Source organism: Loxodonta africana, chromosome 7, assembly GCF_030014295.1.
Source record: "Loxodonta africana isolate mLoxAfr1 chromosome 7, mLoxAfr1.hap2, whole genome shotgun sequence".
In the NCBI taxonomy this organism is placed as follows: Eukaryota; Metazoa; Chordata; class Mammalia; order Proboscidea; family Elephantidae; genus Loxodonta; species Loxodonta africana.
In genome coordinates this window covers 108,348,013-108,370,233 of record NC_087348.1, presented here as the reverse complement: position 1 = coordinate 108,370,233, position 22,221 = coordinate 108,348,013, and the positions used below count along the sequence as shown (strand labels likewise).

Genomic DNA, 22,221 nt, shown 5'->3' with positions numbered 1-22,221 from the left:
TCTCCTTGGTAAAATCTAATCATTCCCATGGAGTGGGGGCCAAAGTGGTCCTTACATTAAGTTCTTCCTTCAAAATACAAAAATAAATCAAACATAAAACCACTGTTCCTACGTGATAAGCATCATTACAGTCAACCTCAGGCAAACCATTTCCAACTTTTCCAAGACATTTGCTAAAATCATAAACTGATGGCATCCTCCTTTCTACCTTTTTAAACAGTTAAAAATAAATGTCCTCAGTTGAAAAAAAATTTATATATGAAGTTGGCATACGATGGTTTATTTGCTGAAAAGTTAGTGTTACTTCTGAGATGATGTTTGTAGAGGTGGGCTTATGAAGACCATCAAGGTGTTAAATCAATCATTCCCTTTGTTTGGAAGAAACCTAATCATTCTATTAACTCCTATTGGAAGACACATGAAATACAATCACTGGGGAAAATTGGGCGTGGTCTTCAGGGTTGAATAAAAGGCATCCAAGGAAGCACGCTCTTCTCCAGAAGAGAGAGTGCCTTTGGAATTCTCCTACCTACAGAGTCTTCTGCAAGCAGCTGCTAGCACACAGGGAGGACTTGATCTCTGAACTGACTTCCATCACCCTACCGCTACTGCAAGCATTGGGGAAACCTTTGGTATATTCTTTAGGTGACTTAGGTGAGTACGCAATTTACAGAAAAGGAGTTCCTGCTTCTTTCCCAATCCAAAGCCACAAAAATAGGTCATAATTTTATTTGATCCATCAGCAAACTGAGGTTGTTTCTTTGAAATGATATTGTTTGCCTACTTAGTAAAGAAATTTCCATTCCTTTAACTTATTTCTGAATGAAACTATTCTATTTTTACTATCTTTTCTTTATATTTTTGGAGTTAATTTTAAAAAAAAATTTTATTGTGCTTAATTGAAAGTTTACAAATCAAGTCAGTCTCTCATACAAAAATTTTTATACACCTTGCTATATACTCCTAATTGCTCATGTCCTAATGAGACAGCCCGTTCCTTCCTTCCACTCTCTCTTTTCGTGTCCATTCCCCTAGCTTCTGACCCCCTCTGCCCTCTCATCTCCCCTACAGATAGGAGATGCCAACATTGTCTCAAGTGTCTCCTTGATCCAAGAAGTTCATTCTTCACCAGTATCCTTTTCTATCTTATAGTCCAGTCCAATCCCTGTCTGAAGAGTTAGCTTTGGGAATGGTTCCTGTCTTGGGCTAACAGAAGGTCTGGGGACCATGACCACAGGGGTCCTTCTGGTCTCAATCAGACCATTAAGTCTGGCCTTTTTAGAAGAATTTGGGGTCTGTATCCTACTGCTCTCCTTCTACCTCAGGGTTCTTTGATGTGTTCCCTGTCAGGGCAGTCATAGGTTTTAGCCAGGCACCATCTAGTTCTTCTGGTCTCAGGCTGAGGTAGTCTCTGGTTTATGTGGTCCTTTCTGTCTCTTGGGCTCATAATTACCTTGTGTCCTTGGTGTTCTTCATTCTCCTTTGCTCCAGGTGGGTTGAGACCAATTGATGCATCTTAGATGGCCACTTGCTAGCATTTAAGACCCGAGATGCCACTGATTTTTAGAGTTAATTTGATGATCAACATTATTTCTACTATTTTAAGTGCTTCATGGTTCTTCATATGTGTTATAAGGACTCAGAATGTAGTTGGCATATATCTTATAATTTTGTGCTTGGTATAGATGCTAAAATAGGTTTGAATGTTTTATTCTACATGTAGTGTCTGAATGTGTTACATTCTACTCTACAAGTGGTACATTACTATACGTAAGAGACAGAATAGTCTGTAAAATATAATTAGAAACTGCATGGATAATTTGGTGAGAATATTGTTTTTGAGTGTGGTAACTGTTGTCAGTTCAGAAATGACAGTATTTTGACTTAAATTTTAAAGAAGCCAGGAAATGATTGGGAGCTTCGGTGCTAACCAAAAATCGGCAGTTTGAATCTACCAGCTGCTCCTTGGAAATCCTACAGAGGGAGTTCTGCTCTGTCCTATAGGGTCACTATGAGTCGGAATTGACAGCAATGGGGTTTTCTAGAAAAGTGACATGATGAAATATCAGAAATGAGAGTGTTATTTGTATTCATCTGGTGTTGAAATTAGAACTATTTAGTAAAATCAATTTTTGTAAGCAGAATTTATTTTTTGATGCTGATCATTGTTGCATGGTAGTTACATCTTTTCACAATGTGAAGGGGTAATCTATAATGGTATGAAAGCATTTGTGAGATATTGCTATTCCCTTTATTTTTTGGTTGTTTGAATACAGTGGTATAAATTACAAAAATAGGGCAAATTCAGCAGCAAGTATATTCATATGAGAAGATTCTGAATGAAGTCTGATCCAGTTTTATTTTTCAGTTTATTCATTACTAACTATTATGTATTCAGAAGTTGTTTTAAGCAAAAACCAAAGCCATTGCCTTCGAGCCAATTCTGACACATAGTGGTTTCATCCTGATGAGCAGCTGATAGGTTCAAACTGCCAACCTTTTGGTTAACAACTGAACATTTAAACCACTGCACCCTGTGTTGTTTTAGGGCAGTGTATTTTAAGATAAAAGACATGAGAATAGAAAATTTGATTTTGTGGGTATATCTTGCATATAAGAGTTTCTCATGCATTTTTATCTGTGGATTACAGGAGTGGCATTTTCTGGATCCTGGGTAAGGGATAGAAGACAAGTACAGATTGATGGCATTTTATACATTCCTCCATCTTATCAATTGATCTATTTTCCTTAACCTTGGTTATCTACCTTTTAAAGATGTTATTATATTAATCTTTTGTAAAAATGGCAGTCCAGCCTCATTGGACCTCCTTGTCTAACTTCACGAGGGGGAAAAATCACCATCAGCTCCAAGCTGATCCCTATGAGATGGTGGTCAGACATACTTCCTCTCTCCAACCATTTTACCAATTCTGACACCAACTACCCATCCTATGGCACTCTGTACTTCTCTGCTGGATTTGATAATTCATTGCAATGGCCACACAGAACTCACAGACCATACTGACAGTTATGGGGTATGTTAGGGAAGTTAAGAGGTTATAATTCAGGATCAGAAGCAACTTAGAATGTAGTTCTTTGATCAGGAGAGCTTTTCAGCTGTGCCTGCAGGCAGGACTTTCTCTCTCTGCTCCTAGGCCCAGCCTCTGCCCGGCTCAGGCCAGTGTTCAAAGCTGTTTAGTTGTCCCTGTAAATGCCAAGAGACACCCCGCTCCACCAGAAGCCTCTGCCTGAGGGCACTCAGCTCTCACACTCCGTGAGTCAACAAGCCTAGCTCCATCAAATGCCTGGAAGCAACCACTCTGCCAGGAAGCTTTCTGCCAGAAGACTTTCAGTCCTCTTGCTCCATGGGTTGGGACACCCACTGTTGTTGCCTTGCTCCATTGGCTGGGAAGTTGACTGTGGGGTCTCATGCCAGTCTTCTGGTTCTGCTGCTGAGGTTTCTCTGCTGCTCCACTCTTACAGCTCTTTCTCTGTGTCTCCTGGGTCTTGAAAGGATGTGCTCTACTCTTGGCTCTTTGCTTAGATATCAAGAGGGGCAGCTTGCTACTTGCCTCTTCAAGAGTAGGTTTTAATTTTGGTAAAAGGTATGAGTTCTAACTCCACTTTCAAGCAGTGTGATTTTAGTCATGATAGGATAGTTGTGACAATTGAATTAAATAATGAATGTAAAAGAGCTTAGTCAACACCTTTGCTAAGCCAGTCACCAGAAAGTTGTGTTATGATTGGTTTTCAGACCCATCAGGATCCACTCCCCTGGAGCTATAGAATGAGTCATGGTGATTCACAAGCCCATGTAGGGAAGTGACACATCAACAAAAGTGAAGTTCTTTTATGTAGGAACAAAAGGATTGATGGCAGTAGATGCATGTTGATTGGCGACCAACAAGTTTGCTATAGAAGTTGAGAGTTGCCTTTGTGCCTCAGTTTTCCATTTGTGTCATATGCAAAAAACAAAACAAAAACACTCTATCCTGCTCTACACTCAAGTGTATTTTTTTTCCCATTGGATATTTTTTTAGTAAAAAAAAAAATTTTTTTTTTTGTAAAAAGTGGGACCATACAGTAAGTACCATTTGATAACATCTTCACATTCCCCACATTAACAATGAACATTAAACATTTTTCTGTTATTTTTTAAATATTTTATTGTGTTTTAGATGAAAGTTTATAAAGCAAATTAAGTTCCCATTTAACAATTTGCATGCAAATTGTTCCGTGACATTGGTTACAATTTTCACAAGGTCTCAGCAGTCTTATTATTTCCATTCTCTTTGTTCTGTTTCCATTGATCTAGATTCTTTGCCTTCTCACCTTTGCATTTGGATAAATGTTGATTATTTGGTCACATATACTTGATTGTGTAAGGAATTATATTATTCACAGGTGATATTGTTTACTTTATAAGGCAATCCACTATTTGGCTGAAAGGCGACCTCCAGGACTGGCTTCATTTCCAAGTTCAAAGGGTATCAGGGTGATAGTTTCTGGGGTTCCCCTTGTCTCTATCAGTCCAGGAAGTCTGGGGTTTTTTAGGAATTTGGATTTCACACAAGTGTCTTTTTGGGTTATAATCAGAGTAAAATTTTGCTTAGGCTTTTGTCTCTCCAGGGCAGAATAATAATAAACTCTTCTGATTTTCTTCCCTAGGAAAATGGATTCAGCCTTCCAGAAGGAACTCACCTGCTTCATCTGCTTGAAGTACCTTACAGATCCTGTCACCATAGGCTGTGGACACAGCTTCTGTCAGGCCTGTGTCTGCCTTTCCTGGGAAGGAGCCAAAATTCCTGCCCGTTGCCCCATATGCAGGAACACATCAGAGCAAACAGAGTTCAGAACCAATATTCTACTGAAGAATCTGGTGTCCCTTGCCAGACAAGCCAGTCTCTGCCAGTTCCTGAGCTCTGAGAAACAGATGTGTGGGACACACAAGGAGACAAAGAAGATGTTCTGCGAAGAGAGCAAGAACCTGCTCTGTTTGCTCTGCTCTAACTCTCAAGAGCACGAAGCTCACAGTCACTGTTCCATAGAATGCGCTGTTGAGGAATGCCGGGTAAGCAATGTCTCTGAAAGCACTTTGAAAGCTGCACGATAGTAGAGCTAAAAGAGTATAAGGAAGCTGGAAACCATAACGATGATTAGTCCACTCATTACTGAGAATCATGTCAGGCACTGTTCTAGACACCACAGATAAAGCTGCAAATAATTACATAAGCATGCTTGCTTTCATCGAGTTTGTTTTCCAGGAAGGGGCTGTGATTAAGATAATGATTATTATTTTGAATATGTAGTATAATGCTCAGGGCAGTCTGAAGTTCTCATTTTAAGATAGCAGAATATAGGATCAAAAAGGTTTTTATATTCAAAGTATATTTAGTAATACAGATCAAATAGTATGCTGGAAAATATTAAAGACGTAGCATCACTTGAGGAGCCCCCGTGGGGTAATCATTAAGTTCTTGACTGGTAACCAAAAGGTAGGCAGTTCCAACCTACCTGCAGCTCCACAGGAAAAAAGACCTGGCATTCTGATCCCCTAAAGATTGTTTGTTGTTGTTCTTAGGTGTCATTGAGTTGGTTCCAACCCTAGGTACAGCAGAACGAAACACTGCCCTGTCCTGCACCATAATCACAATTGTTCTTATGCTTGAGCCCGTTGTTGCAACCACTGTGTCAATCCATCTCTTTGAGGATCTTCCTCTTTTTCTCTGACCCTCTACCTTACCAAGCATGATGTCCTTCTCCAGGGACTGATCCCTTCTTGTAACATGTCCAAAGTATGTGAGATGTAGTCTTGCCATCCTTGCTTCTATGGAGTATTCTGTTTGTACTTCTTCCAAGACAGATTTGTTTGTTCTTTTAGAAGTCCGTGGTATACTCAATATTCTTCTCCAACACCACAATTCAAAGGTGTCAATTCTTCTTTGGTCTTCCTTATTCATTGTTCAGCTTTTGCATGCATATGAGGGGATTGAAAACACCATGGCTTGAGTCAGACTCACCTTAGTCTTCAAGGTGACGTCTTTACTTTTTTTGCAGCAGATTTGCCCAATGCAAGGAGTCTTTAGATTTCTTGACCCTGCTTCTATGGGTGTTGATTGCGGATCTGAGTAAAATGAAAGCCTTGACAACTTCAATCTTTTCTCCATTTATCATGATATTACTTGTCGGTCCAGTTGTGAGGATTTTTGTTTTCTTTGTTGAGATGTAATCCATACTGAAGGCTGTGTTCTCTGACCGTATTAGTAAGTGTTTCAAGTCCTCTTCACTTTCACCAAGCAAGGTTGTGTCATCTGCATATCCCAGGTTAATCCATTTCCCTCCAATCTTGATATTCCATTCCTCTTCACAGAGTCCAGCTTCTAGGATTAATTGCTCAGCATATAGATGGAGTAGGTATGGTAAAAGGATACAGCCCTTATGCACACCTTTCCTGACTTTAAACCATGAAGTGTCACCTTGTTCTGTTCGAACCATTGCCTCTTGAGCTATATACAGGTTCCTCATGAGCACTATTAAGTGTTCTGGAATTCCCATTCTTCACAATGTTATCCATAGTTTGTTATGATACACAGAGTGGAATGCCTTTGGGTAGTCAATAAAACACAGGTAAAATCCTTCTGGTATTCTCTGCTTTCAGCCAGGATCCATCTGACAGCAGCAATGATATCCCTGGTTCCACCACCTCTTCTGAATCCTGTTGGAATTTCTGGCAGTTCCCTGTCAATGTCCTGCTGCAGCTGCTTTAGAATGATCTTCAGCAAAATTTTACTTGCATGTGGTAGTAATGATATTGTTTGAGAATTCACGCATTCGGTTGGATCACCTTTTTTGGGAATAGGCATAAATATGGATCTCTTCCAGTCACTTGGCCAGGTATCCAAATTTCTTGCCATAGATGAGTGAGCACTTACAGAACTGCATCCGTTTGTTGAAACATCTCAACTGATACGCCATCAATTCCTGGAGTCTTTGTTTTTTGCCAGTGCCTTCAGTGAAGCTTGGACTTCTTCCTTCAGTACCATCAGTTCCTGATCATATGCTACCTCCTGAAATGGTTGAACATTGACCAGTTCTTTTTGCGTGACTGTGTATTCCTTCTATTTTCCTTTGATGGTTCCTGCTTCATTTATACTTTCCCTGCAGAATTCTTCACTATTGCAACTCGAGGCCTGAATTTTTAATTCAGTTCTTTCAGCTTGAGAAATGGTGAGTGTGTTCTTCCCTTTTGGTTTTCTATCTCCAGTTCTTTGCACTTGTCATTAGAATACTTTGTCTTCATGAGCTGCCCTTTGAAATTTTCTGTTCAATTCAATCATTTCTTCCTTTTGCTTTAGTTACTTGATATTCAAGAACAAGTTTCAGAGTCTTTTCTGACATCCATTTTGGTCTTTTCTTTCCTATCTTTTTAATGACCTTTTGCTTTCTTCATGTGTATCTTTGATGTCATTCCACAACTTGTCTGGTCTTCGAGCATTAGTGTTCAACACATCAAATCTATTCTCGAGATGGTCTCTAAATTCAGGTGGAATATAACCAAGGGTTGTATTTTGGGTCTTGCTGACTTGTTCTAATTTTCTTCAGTTTCAACTTGAACTTGCATATAAGTAATTGATGGTCTGTTCTGACCCCTAGCCTTGTCCTGAGTGATGATATTGAGCTTTTCCATCGTCTCTTTCCAGAGATGTAATCGATTTGATTCCTATGTATTCCATCTGGCGAAGTCCACATGCATAGTCGCCATTTATGGTAGTGAAAAAAGGTATTTGCAATGAAGAAGTCATTGGTCTTGCAAAATTCTATCATGTGTTCTCTGGCATTGTTTCTATCACCAAGGCCATATTTTGCAACTATGGATCCTTCTTTGTTTCAGCTTTCACATTCAATCACCAGTAATTATCAATGCATCCTGATTGCATGTTTGCTCAATTTCAGACTGCGGAAGTTGGTGAAAATCTTCAATTTTTTTATCTTTGGCCTTAGTGGTTGGTGCGTAAATTTGAATAAGAGTTGTATTAACTGGTCTTCCTTGTAGGGTTATGTATATTATCATCACTGACAGTGTTGTACTTCAGGACAGATCTTGAAATTTTCTTTCTGATGATGAATGCAACACTGTTCCTCTGTAAATTGTCATTCCTGGCATAGTGGACCGTATGGTTGTCCAATTCAAAATGGCCAATACCAGTCCATTTCAGCTTACTAATGCTAGGATATCAATGTTTATGCATTCCATTTCACTCTTGATTCCCAGTTTTCCCAGATTCATGCTTCGTACATTCCAGATTCATGCTTTGTACATTCCAGATTCCAATTATGAATGGATGTTTGCAGCTGTTTCTTCTCATTTTGAGTCGTGCCACATCAGCCAAAGAAGGTCCTAAGAAATCCTATGGGTCAGTTCTATTTTGTACTCTAGGGTCACTACAACAACAGAATCAGTAGATCCAAATTCTATAGCAAGTTGTCTATCTGAAAATTAGCCATGCTTCATAAAATTCTTATTTGTCAGTTTCCTTTGGAAGACAAAGACACTATATTTTGTCTTTCTACAGCCTGAAATTTCCCAGAATTGGTAATTATGAAGGGTAAACAGGGAAACATGATCCTTCCATTCTCCCTTAAGTACATCGATTGAACATCCCCTGTCTCTTTCTGTTCATTATAGTATGAAATCCCTAACATTTGCTTTTCTGGCACTCATTCGTGGTTCTTTTGCAGGAGAAGCTCATAAAGGAAATGAGATTTTTATGGAAAAATATTCAAAAAAATCAGAGAAATCTAAATGAGGAGAGCAAAATAACCAACCTGTGGAGAGTAAGTATGAGACTGTTTTCCCCAGAACGAGCTTGTGACATACTTCCTGGAGATTTGTTCATGATGAACTTGAGGTGAAATCATGGTGTGACAGATTCTGTGAGTGATCTACCAACAGGAAAAGTAATCCACCTCTTCAATGTAAGGCAGCATGACAGTTCAGATTTGTAAACTCTAATGTATCAGCAACTCAGAAAAGAGGATGTTTTACAAAATTAAAGAAATCGACTATGAGGCATTTCTTCAGATGTTTCAGGAAGTTTTGAAGTGAATGGAGAAGTTTTGAAGGGAGGATGGAGCCCTAGTGGCACAATGCTTAAGAGCTCAGCTGCTAAACAAAAGGTCTGCAGTTCTAATCTACCAGCTAGCTGCTCCTTGGAAACCCTATGGGCCAGTTCTACTCTGTCCTATAGGGTCGCTATGAGTCAGAACCTACTCCATGGCAGCAGGTTTGGTTTTTGGTTTTTGACGGGAGGGTGGGTTTGGCTCTTGAATGGAAAACAAACGAAGGAATGAAACTGAGAGATGATTTTATGGTTTCTGATAAATAGGAGGACATGGATTTCGGTCGAGTGTAGTTGATTGGTAGAGGATGTGAGTCGGAGAGAAACAGGTGAGGTTTAAGGGGAAGGGGGTTAACTTGCATTGCATATATGATTTAAGAAATCCATGTCTTTGCAGTATTATGTGTGTCTACTGTCAGAGATTATCAGCTCTGAGTATCAGAAATTGCATCCGATTCTCCTTGAGGAAGAAAAACAACATTTAGAGGGACTGAAAAATGAAGGCAAGAAGATATTACAGCAACTGAAGAAAAGTGAAGCCACAATGGTTCAAAAGGGGAGGCACCTGAGAGAAATGTATGAGGAGCTGATGAATATGTGCCATAAATCAGATGTGGAGTTGCTCCAGGTAAGAACCGAGGACGTACCTGGAAATCATCTATAGCAGCTGAAGTTCACATCCTCGACCTCCATGAGATATTTGGTACCAAAGACAGAATTTTTTTTCCTGTGATGGAAGTCGTTTTCCACCTGACTATAACAGACATAAACTGTAACTCCTATCCTAGCCATGAACAACAAAGTTTCATGGAAATATGAGAGTAGATTCCCCAGGGAATACTGTATTTTTTCACCAATAATGAGTGCCTTCTACTTTGGTTGCCAACTTTGCCCTCCCCCCACCCCCGGTATTTTCGTAAGTGAGCAAAACCAATTTTTTTTTTCCAGCAAGGAGTAAAAAATGTTGCATAGCAGCCCTTATGAAAATACCTCCCAGGAGGGTGGGGGAGCGGGAGAGGAGCCTGGTCGGCAAACAAATGTAGAAGGCACCAGTTATTTGCGTAAAAATACTGTACTCCCTTCTAAAAGTCTTCTTCTCTACCTTGCTTCTTTAAAAACCCTGAAAGGAACAACTTCCTCGTGGGCATTCCCTTTTTGTCTCCAGTTTGGCAATATGGAGACATATGTGAAGCACTAACATTTACTTCCTCCTTTTTTTCAAGTCCCAGATTTGAATTGCCCTTGCTCTGGAACACATTATCCTTTGGAGACAAGCGCTTGGAAAGACCACTTTGCGGACAGCTGGCAGTCGCACCAGTACAATCTGCACTCATATTCTCTTTATTCATTCACCTTCAGGTTTCTGAATTCATTGAGAAATCAGATTCTATCCAAGTGGTGTACTGGGTTTAGAGAGGAAAGGAAAAATGTATTTACTAAAAAAATGTGCTAGTGGGTGGTTGGTACCTTTGAGAACTTGCCTAAACTTAAAGACTGAAAGAACAGAATTGCCAATTTGTGAAGAATTCTAAACTTTTCTTTGTATTCTCTTCACAGGATTTGGGAGACATTTTGACAAAGTAAGTTTGGCCTTCACTGCAGACTAGAGCTTCATGAGGGCTGTGAAAGAGATCATGGTGTTTCCAACACAGCGAGAACACAATTTAGAGAGATATTAGATATTTTCTGTGTATGCATGTTGTGTATGTCATACTGAATATGTTTTCCCGTTCCCTGTATCACAAATCAGCCTTGTTTCTTTCCTGTGACTCAGGATGGTATAGGTTGCAGGGCTCAGTGCATAAGTGGCTAGAAGATGCTACCTATGATTTTAGGTTTCAAATGCATAAACTTATTGATGTGAATGGACTAGTTTGTGTCAGGTGGTGGGTGAGAGAGGCAAGTTCCTCCGAGGGGCAGGAGAAGGAAGCAGGCAGAGAATAAAGAAAGATTCTCAAAGAACGGTACAACCTCATTCCAGGATTGTAAAGGTACACAGAAATATCAGCAATGGGTTCTGCAGAAAAATATTTTCAGTTAATGCTGATGTCCTTTTTACATACTGTGATGGCCCCTTAGGCACCTGAAAGGTTAACTGAATCTTCCCCTTGCAGGAGCGAGTCCATGCAGCTGAACATGCCCCAGCCTGTGAACCCAGCGCTCAGTGCCTGGCCCATCACTGGCCTGATAGACAGGTTCCGCCAGTTCCGAGGTGAGTGTCAGCCCAGTGGTGGGACCGGATACAATGTCCTCCAATAATGGTTTTCTATGGGCAATCATTCCCTCTTTATTAATTCTTGATTTTGGGAGGAGAGCAGCCTGTGAATAGTCATATTTCCCCTATGATAATATGAAAAATATCTACATAAATGGTAGGAAAAGAGAAATGTTATTCCGGCCTGTATTAAATAGTTAATGAGAAAAAGGAAATGATCCAAAAAACGGCTCCTTGAGACCTAAAACCATTCATAGATGCAATGTCAGTCATTCAAAGAGTCATACAGAAAGACATTATCTCAGAACATTTCGATTCCAAATTAAGTGCAGTTGATTATGGTGATAAGTTCCTTGGTGCTTTACTTTTAAATATTTTAAAATATTAAAGTTTCTTAGTAACTGAACTTGGAATAATGTCCATTTTAATAAATATGATCTGAGAAACACGTGAATAAACATGAAAAAGTGATATACAGAAAACCAGAATTTATGAGCAACAGTAAGAAGTAGGTGGTTGAGGCAGTACGCAGAGCTCACTAATCGAGTGAGGTTAGCCCAGCAGGCAGAGAAGGAGTAGGCCTGAAATGGAACCAGGTTTAAAACCCAGATCATGCTGAGTAGGAGACTCCTTCTAAGAAGGCATAAGCCAAATCCCAAAAACAAACCCAGTGTTGCCCAGTTATTTTCAGCTCCTACTGACTCTGTAGGACAGAGAACAGTCTCATATAGTTTCCAAGGCTATAAATCTTTATGAAAGCAAACAGCTGCATCTTTCTCCCTTGGAGCAACTGGGGGGTTTGTACCACTGACCTTTTGGTGAGCAGCCAAGTGCTTTAACTACTGCGCCACGAAGGCTCCTTCTAAGAAGGCATGGTTTGATTTTAATCTTAAATTTAAATCTGCTTGCTTAACTAACATAATATACCTGGCAAAGTGTTCACCATCTATTTAGGTCTAAGATTTTTTGTTTTTTGCCCTGAGAAAAAAAAAAACCAAACCCAGTGCAGTAGAAATAAGTCGTATTGCTGTGGACTTGGTGTCAGTGCACAGGTTTCTGATTTTTAATGCGCTGTGAAAAGCAATGAGCCAGAAGTTTGCATGACCTCCCTCCTCTGTACATTCTCTGAGATTTTAGGAATTTTTTTCCATTGTGTCACTAGGTATTTGTTTCTTCTGCACATCCACCGATACCCTTCAATCGGATATTTTCTGGCTAGTAAACTTCCCTTGTAGTGTTAGCCTGTTTTTCCAGTGACACTCTAGATCCAGTGACTCTCTCATCCCATAGGAGTATAAAAACAGATTTTGCCTGAAATATTCTCTTTTTTCCACAGTGGAAATTTCCTTCAGTTATGAAATAAGCAGTCAGAATATCATGCTGTTTGATGACGTGAGAAGTCTGAGGCTTAGACGTGACCTTCAAGAGGCACCTTTTCCTTCTGGAAGATCTCACTACTTTGCTGCATGGGGAGACCAGGCCTTCACCTCTGGAAAATACTACTGGGAGATAGAAGTGGACAGCTCTTGGGACTGGGCTGTAGGAGTCTGTAAGGATACTTGGTTAAGGAAGGACAGCTCAAGGGTCCCGTCTGAGGACACTTTTCTTTTTTTATGTGTGAAGGAGGATAATCGTTACAATCTCTTGACCACCTCCCCAGTGCTTTCTCAGTATATAGAGAAACCTCTGGGGCAGGTAGGTGTGTATGTAGATTTTGACAGTAGAAGTGTGAGTTTTGTTAATGTTGCCAAAAGTTCCCTCATATGGGCATACCCAGCTTGCTCCTTCAATTATCCCCTCAGGCCTTTCTTTTACACTGGCCACACATGATCATGGTCAAGTCATATCTGAGGGACCCCTTCCCAACTGAAGCTGATAAATAATATTTTACTGTCTTTTACGTTCTTCTCCTTTAATGGAACATTTTGCTATTGATTATGTTGGTAGTCTGAATTGAAAACTTTTGTTAGTTCAATTTTCTTTACATTAAAATAATCTCTTGCAGCACATTATATGAAATATATGCTGTGGTTATTCATGTGTTTTATGAACTTTGTGGCATTAGAAGCATATATAGTACCCAAAAAACCCACTGCCGTTGAGTCGATTCTGACTCATAGTGACCCTATAGTGCAGAGTAAAACTGCCCCATAGAGTTTCCAAGGAGCGCCTGGCAGATTCGAACTGCCGACCCTTTGGTTAACAGCCGTAGCATTATGTCAGTCTGGAATATTCTTCTCCATCATCTTCATCTCGTAAACTCCTCAATTCATCCTTAGGGAAAATCTCTTTACAGAGAAATATCCCTGAATCATCAGGACCTGGACAGGTCTGTGGTTGGATGAACAGTTTATGTGGTCCTTTTCCTCTTTTACTGAATGAATTATGAGACAGAGGAAGTGTCTCTTATATTCACTGCCATTTCCCAACGGGTAATAAGATGTCTAAGACATAGCAGGCACTTAACAAATATCTGAGTGAATAATAAGTGAATGAGATATTTATCTTTTTTGCAACAGGGCTGACACTGGGTTCTGCTCCATATCTTTGCTCTGGTGATTTCCAATATGCAGTATTTTCACTGAATTTCATTACTGATAGAAAGAAAGGTAGTTCTGCAACACATGGTTCCAAAAAAAAAAAAAAAAAAGATTTCTGGTTAATCATTGAGAACATTCATAAAAGTAAATGCCATAAAAAAAAAAAAAAAATTGTCGTTGAGTCGATTCCTACTCATAGCAACCCTATAGGACAGAGCGGAACTGCCCCAGAGAGCTTCCAAGGAGTGCCTGGTGGATTTGAACTGCCAACCTTTTGGTTAGCAGCTGTATCACTTAACCACTAAACCACTTTTTACTTTGAAAAAATTAGAGTGTTCAAAGCAGGCCCGAGCCGCCGGGAATAATGGAATAGCATCGCGGTTGTATTTTGTTGGTGTTCGGAAATGCCACAGTCTATTAAAAAGACTTAGAAAATATAGGTTAAACCAACGGGATAGGGAGTACTGAGGACAATGTGGAGTAAAACAGTGACATAGACCAGTGATTCTGAAGTCCGGTCCTGGTTCCAGCACATTAGAATCAATGAACATTGTTAGAAATGCAAGTTCTTGGGTCAGAACCAAAACTTAACAAACTCATTGCCATCACATAGGTTCCTACTCATAGTGAACATTATGCAGTGGGGGAGGGCCTGCAATCTGCGGATTAGCCACCCTGATGAAAGCTGTAAACAAAGAAACATGGAATTAATCTGATTTATGGATACAAGGCTCAGTGTATTTCCTACATCTCAGAACCAAACAAGAGCTGGGAACTATTTGATCCAATGTGGTTGTTTAAGTATATTGTTTTTAATAAAAATAGTATAATGGGTAAGATATTAAACAGAATATGGGGGATTCAGAAAATAAGTTTAAAAATTGTACTAGAGATTATTGTCATGAAAGATACATCAACTCTTTAATCTTGAGCCATTTAATTACATCCACAGAGAAAAACTTTTTCTTTAGCTTGCAAAATACAGGGAACAAACAGCAGTCAAGAAAGTATGCCACAGGTACATAGCTCAATTAATGAGCTTACTTGACTTTCTTCAGAATTAGTCAGAAAGGACATTGCCATCACCTTTGCAGGTATGTTATCAATGGATGTATCTAAAACTCTGGGAATACCATTCTATGATGAAAAGATCCCACAGTATTTAACTATACATGTAAATTTTGTACTAGATAAGAATGTCAGCAATATTATAGCAGTGTGCTTTCATGGGTGAAATATCAAATATTTCTTCCCAGATATTGGTGTCAGAGACAATGGTCAAAGACCCTAATTACGAAACCATAAGCCATTGGTGCAGGGGTAGAGAATAAGCCCATAGAATTCAAAAAGAAAGTCTAAGACTCACTTGCTGTATGGATACCTGATTTATGACTGAGTAGAAAGGCATTTCAAATGGATGTAAAAGAGATAGACTTCCCTGTGCATATGCTGGGATATCTCCCTCATATTCAGAAAAATCAATTTCAGGTACATTAAGAGTTCAAATTCAACGTGACAAGCAAATTCATCATTAGAAAAAGTGACCATGTGAATACCTTTAGACCCTATGTTAGAAAGTGATTTCTTGATAAAGAAACAAAAAGCACAAATAAGAGAAATAATGATCAATTTAACTACAAGAATTATGGATTTCCATCATCAATAATGGAAGCGAAAAGTTGGGAGTTAAATGCCGTAACACCTGTAATCACCAAAGAATAAGTGTCCAGAATACATAAAGAATGCCTTCAAATGTATAAGAAAAATACATTCAACCTCCCAGCCCCTCAAAGAACAAAAGCTCAGAACAATTGCTTCGTAGAAGAGACAGGCAGAAATGCATGTAAACAGTATTTAGTAATCAGAGAAATAAAAATGAAAGTTATAATCACTGTCATCAGATGGATATTAGAAAAGCTATTAAGTTTTGTGATGATGTGGAACAACTTGAAATATTATCCCACGCTGTGGGAGTGTAAAGCGGCACAACTCTTTTAGAAACCAGTCTCTGGTAAAACTGAAGTCGTGTGCAATTCCTAGAAGGATAATCTAAAGCCAATCTTGTGTGTGGTGGCGCAGTGGTTAAGAGCTACAGTAAGCTACAGCTGCTAACCAAAGTGGGCAATTTGATTTCACCGGCCTCTCCTGGGAAACCCCATGGGGCAGTTCAACTCAGGGCCAATGGGCTTTGTTTTTTGGTATTTAAAATCACAGAAATAATTATGATAAAGGAACACCTGAAATCAATCCCAACTCCGTCTGTAGCTGAACGGATAAATACATTCAAACATATTCCTATGGAAGAGTGTATGTTGTTGTCAGTTGCCGTGGAGGTGATTTTGACTCACAATGACCCCATGTATACAGAGTATAACTGCCCCATAGGTTTTCAAGGCTGTGACCTTTTATAAGCAGATCCCCAGGCTTGTCTTCCAAAGTACCTCTGGGTGGCTTTGAACTGACAATCTTTCAGCTAGTATTTGAGTGCTTAACATTTTGTACCATCCAGGGTCTCTGAAGTATAAAGTGTAGTGAAAATGTATACTGCAGCTGCATGGAACAATTTAGATACATCTAAGAAACAATGTTAAGGTAAAAAGAAAACTACAGAAGAGTACACATAATATTCGCATACAGTTCAAAATCTACAAAACTGTATATCATTGAGGGTTATAAACATAGATGGTAAACTAAAAAGGTAATAGTGCGATACAAAAACTTCAGAACAGTTGTCATTGTTTATATATTTACACATTCCATAGCTATTTTTGTATGTTGTTCGGTGCCATTGAGGCGGTTCCGACTCATAGCAACCCTGTGTGCAACAGAATGAGACACTGCCTGGTCCTGCACCATCCTCACAATTGTTGGATGTGCCCCATCACAACAGTCGTTGTCATGCTTAAGCCCATAGTTGCAGCCACTGTGTCAATTCATCTCCTTGAGGGTCTTCCTCTTTTTCGATGAGCCTCTACTTTACCAAGGATGATGTCCTTCTCTAGGGACTGATTCCTCCTGACACGTCCAAAGTACATGAGACGTAGCCTTGCCATCCTTGCTGCTAAGGAGCATTCTGGTTGTATTTCTTCCAAGACAGATTTGTTCATTTTTTTTGGCAGTCCATGGTATATTCAAAATTCTTCTCCAACACCACAATTTCTGTAAATATTAATGATTTAATAATACTCAGCAACACTGTAAATCAATATAACCATAGTAAACCAAACAGATCATAGCAGAGACCCAGGCCCTCTGGGGGTCCTTCTCTGCTCCTGGGCTCTGCTGACATGAGGAAGGCGATCTTCCTGCTCAGTTGTGCAGAAATGGGGGTTGGGGGTTAGAGTTGGATCAATAGGGCTTACTTGTACTGGACAGATGCTTTCCTCAAGTTCTTCCGAAGGCAGAGTGTGAGTGCCAGGTCTGAGAGAGAGAGGATGACAGAGCCCCAGTTGTACAGGAGCCTGGAGATCCAGTGATGTTCCTCATCCCTCTGCACTAGCCACTGAGAACCATACGACCACACAATACAAGGGCGCTGTAGTCCAGCAGGACTTGGGCTCTGGCTCTTGGCAGCTCTACTGCCCCTTGCCACCAACTCTGAACCTGTGGTGGGGAGACTGGAGGAATTAGCTTCCCACCTCCCACCTTCTCATTTCCTATTGAAAAAAAAAAAAATCCTCTTCCTGTTCTGGTTTAGGGGCTCCAAATACAGCATTTCCTCCCTGACACACACAGGACAAAACTGCTAGTGCATCCGAGTTTTGGAAGCTACAGATTTCTTTTCTTTCAAAAGTGATGGCAACACAGGGCACCTGCCCTTGGTCATTTGAGGTCCTACAGAACCTAGACCCTTAGCCTGTACAGACACTTTCTTTTTCCCATAGATTTTGGAACTATATGGAAAAGGTATTTTTGCACCTAGAGTCAAGAGATGGCTGCCAGGTCCTTGAGGAACAGTCCTGGGTTGTCAAAATGCTGAGAGGCTTATTTGACATTTAAAAAATTTACACACATATAATATAGGCAAAAAAACAAAACAAAACAAAAAAAACCCCTTAAAATTACAAGCTGTCTAAAGTAAATGCTCTAAGAAATGGGAGGGGGAGTCTCTTCCCTTTTCAACAAGGAGAATTAAGCATCTCTTTCTAACTTCTAACTTCTATTTGCCCTTATAGAAAGTCTGCAAAATGACCTCAAATGAGCAGTGAGTTTTGGGGCTACATGAAAATTTTAGTGAGTAGGCAAATTCACAACACAGGATCTGTGAATAATGAGATCTGGAGAAATATGAGGTGCATAAGAGCCATAAAACCCTGTGTCGTATCAATTCCCAGGGATTCAGCGATTACATTGCTGGGGAGCTCAGGTCTTACCTGCAACAGCAGACATTATGGGAAGAGCATACGTGAGACTGTTGCCATTGGGTTGTTGCAGTTTGTTAGTAAGTCCAGACAAGGAGAAATGATAAGACAGGTGATCCTGGGGAAGCCTCTCTGCTCTGTTACATGAAGGATGACAATCATTCTATCACACGCAAATAGAGCTAAACAACTTAGGGATGCTTCTGGGTTATGGATGTTCAGCTGCCTGTTTTTCCATGCTGTTGAATGTTCTCTCACAAATTCCCTACTTCTTATCTGCAACTCTCAGACCCTTATTTTTCACTCATAAGCTAAAAAGAGGGCCACATTTTAGTATCATGACTATGTGTCAAATGGACTTTTTCAGAACTAGCCTAAAAATCATGGTTCCCTAGCAAATGCCCAGGATTTCCAGGCAACTCATCTCCACATTGCAATCACCTAGAGATCTTTTAAACACCCCAAACCATGACCACACTCCAAACCAATTAATGCACAATCCCCAGGAATGGGGCATAGGCATCTGTACATTTTGAAATTCTACAAATGATTACAATGTGCTGACAAGTTTGGTTATCACTGTCCTCTGGAGTTCTGCACTTGTCATTTCCCCGCCTGGGTAGGATACCTAGTGACAACAGATAACAAAGATCCAAACCAAAACCAAACCCACTGCATCAAGTCAATTCCTACTCGTAGAGACTCTATAGGACAGATTAGAACTGCCCCATAGAGTTTCCAAGGAGCACCTGGTGGATCTGAACTGCCAACCTTTTGGTTACAGCTATAGCTCTTAACCTTTACGCCACTGGAGTTTCCAATAACAAAGATACGTTCTTTGAAATGACTGCTGTAGTGTCAATAATAGCCACTTGAGGGAGCGTCTAGTTCACGCTGCAATGATGTAATCCAAAGGATCACAGGGAGTAGGGAAACCCAGAAGACGGGCTGATGACACAGTGTTGGCCCCAGTGGAGATAGTGCTGTCCCTGAGCTTTAAAGCACACCTACATTTCTCCCAGGAGGGGTAGGCTTTCCAGACAGAGGCTCACAAGTGCAATGAATGAGGTAGGATAGAATGGTGAAGTCTGGGGAGAAATTATAAGCAATTAGGTAATATTGGATCACAGAGATTGAGTGAGCAACGAGATGAGACTGAAGACAGTTTGGAATGAGAATCAATTAATGCCTTCCTAAAGGGCCTCCTATGTCACATCAAATAAGTTTGATTTTATTCCTAAAATGATTGAGAAAAGTCACAGTAACCAAATGATAATGTTCAGCTTTGCGTTTCAAACATATTCATCTAAAAGGCATATTGGGAAGAGTCTATTGTGAAGTAAAAAAGGCCATTTAGCCTCCTGTTGTAGAAATATAGGTGAGAAATGAGAAAATGAAAATAAACCAAGATACAAAAAACACATTTCTGAAATATATGTGAAGCAGGAGTAACATTAATTTAGGAGCTATTTCCATACAGACTCACAGAAAAATAAATTGCTTAAAAAAAAAAAGTTGCAGTTGAGTCAATCTGGATTCCTGGTGACCCTGTAGGACAGAGTAGAACTGCCCCATAGGGTTTCCAAAGAGCTGCTGGTGGATTCAAACTTTGGCTAGCAGCCAAGCTCCTAACCACTGTGCAACAAGGTATCAAAGTGACTCTTTATACTAAGACTTCAATTATGGGGAGATGATGACGTCCTGAAGTTTTGATGTGTGGAGTGAACAATGACATCACATGGGTCTTTCAAAATTTGAAGTGACTATGTGGCACAGTGGTTAAGCATTTGGCTGCTAATCAAAAGGTCGGCAGTTCAGGTGCTCCTTGGAAACCCTATGGGGCAGTTCTACTCTGTCCTATGGGGTCTCTACCAGTCCGAATCAACTCAGTGGCAATGGGTTTGGTTTGATTTTGGCCTATGTATCATCCAAGCTGAGGTTGCTAACAGTCAAATGGAAGAAAGAGAAATCAAATGATAACTCATCAGTATCTGTGTAGTTAAAACTTCGTTGATGAAAGCGTAAAAGGAAGAATGCATAAGTGAGAAAGAAGAGCATGCGGTCAACGATAGAATTCTGGAAAAGCCATACATTAAAAGACAAACTAAGGAAAATGAGATCACAAAGGGAACTCAAATGAGTCAAAAAATGAAGTAGAAAGAATAGTATGTGTGGCAAAATAAAAAAAGGAATGATGCCAAGTGTCCTCACTTTTACCAACATTGTATCCTTTGTCTTCACGTAAAAAAAATTTTTCTGGCATAGCTCCACTAATGATAACACCTTGGGGGCAGGAAGGGGGAGAGCCAGTGGCAAACAAATGAAGAAGTTGCATTATTTGCTTAAAAAATGTTGTAACTACAGCCAAGGTGAGGCCTACAGCCAAGGGAGTCATTCCTAGTGGCCAAGGATTCAGGATTACATGAAATAATATGCTGTTATTAGATAATGGACACTGCACTGCTTTCAAGTCAGAAAATAGTATTTCTGTCTCCAACTCAACCCCTGATGTGTGCCATTGGGCAAATTTCCTCGTATCTCTTTGATTGCTTATTTTATGTTTGGATATAAACCCACCCACTGCCGATTCTTTAACATCTTGTGCCTCTCAGTTCTATAATTTGATGAGAATTAATTTCCTGTCTTTGATATTAATGTGAGGCTCCCTTAATGAAGACTGTAGTCGCCTAGTACATAATCGTCTTTGAGACTCCTGAACATTTCAAAGTTAAGGGGGCTCTGAAATCTACCGAATTGCCCATGTTGGAAAGAAACAAAACAAAAACAAAAACCCATTGCGGTGGAGCAGATTCTGACTCATAGCGACCCTATAGGACAGGGTAGAACTCTTCCATCGAGTTTCCAAGCAGCGCCTGGTGGATTCGAACCGCCGACCTTTTGGATAGGCGGGGGAGCCCTTAACCACTACTCCACCAGGCTTTTCTAAAAACCCTGCGGGGAGGACGCCCGACGAGGGGCACGGAGCCTCGAGGAGGAACGGGGCAAGCTCACTTTAAAGTCGCGGCCACCCTGGGTGCCTGCAGCAGGGGGCACGCGGGTTAGAGGTACCATGATGCCCTCGCCCCGCCGCCCTTGGGCACTGGAGGCAGGAGGAGGCATCGCGGTCCGACACCTGGCAGTGCGGAAGCCAACACACGGGCCCCAGGAGGGCGGCTCAAGGGAGAGCCGAGGAGTAAGTGGGCCGTCGGTAGCCCAGAACCCCGAACTCGTCCAGGGTTCCAACCTATTCCATGAGACTCACCCAAGAAGAAAAGCGTGTCAGGATGTTGGAAAACGGGATCTTAAATTCCTAGTTCACTCACCTGAGAAAATCAGAAAGGAGAGAACTTCGTGAAAAGAAGGGCAGAAATATACAGAAATCTGGAAAAGAAGGGAAATGTAGTTGCTATTGGAAAGATGAGTAGCAATTGTTTCCTACAACCTAATCGGGGCAAAGATCATCCATACACTCATGTGTTTCTTTATCCCGTCCTCCCCACTCCCCAAAAGAGCCCAGTCAGTTTGCCTTTGAGTCAATTTGTACGATTCACCCTCGTTTGTAAGTAGTCCATCTCCAAAGAGTTTAGGGAACAGCCACAACCAACACTGTATTACCATAATGCTATTTGGAAGATAAATCACATTAATTGAAAGGGAGCAGCCTGCAAGAGTCAAAAACAAAAAGGATGCTTATAGGAAATTTGTGCGATATTACTAGCCTTGCCCCTGGAAGATCAACACAATTTCTACATAGCTGTAGGGAAGTTTCCCACATCAAGTGAAGCAGGACCTCAGCAAAAACGCCACTAATTTGATGTCACTTCTCAATAAATTTGTGGTAACATTCTTCAAACACCAGATAAGAACAGAGTGTGGAGGCTATTTTTTCCTACAGCATCCTATCCTTAAATCAGAAAACAAAATAAAACAAAACCTATTGCCCTTGATTCCAACTCATAATGACCCTGTAGGACAGAGTAGAACTG

General features: G+C 40.4%; 1 protein-coding gene across 1 annotated transcript; it reads left to right on the top strand.

Moving 5' to 3' along the window:
- Positions 1-4,672: 4,672 nt before the first annotated feature.
- Positions 4,673-13,580, top strand: LOC135232190 (tripartite motif-containing protein 43-like). The gene is made up of 6 exons (XM_064289526.1): positions 4,673-5,071; positions 9,517-9,747; positions 10,677-10,699; positions 11,234-11,331; positions 12,497-12,552; positions 12,625-13,580. The coding sequence occupies exons 1-6, from the start codon at positions 4,673-4,675 to the stop codon at positions 13,162-13,164; spliced, it is 1,347 nt and encodes a 448-aa protein (XP_064145596.1). The 3' UTR covers positions 13,165-13,580.
- The last annotated feature ends 8,641 nt before the right edge of the window (positions 13,581-22,221 follow it).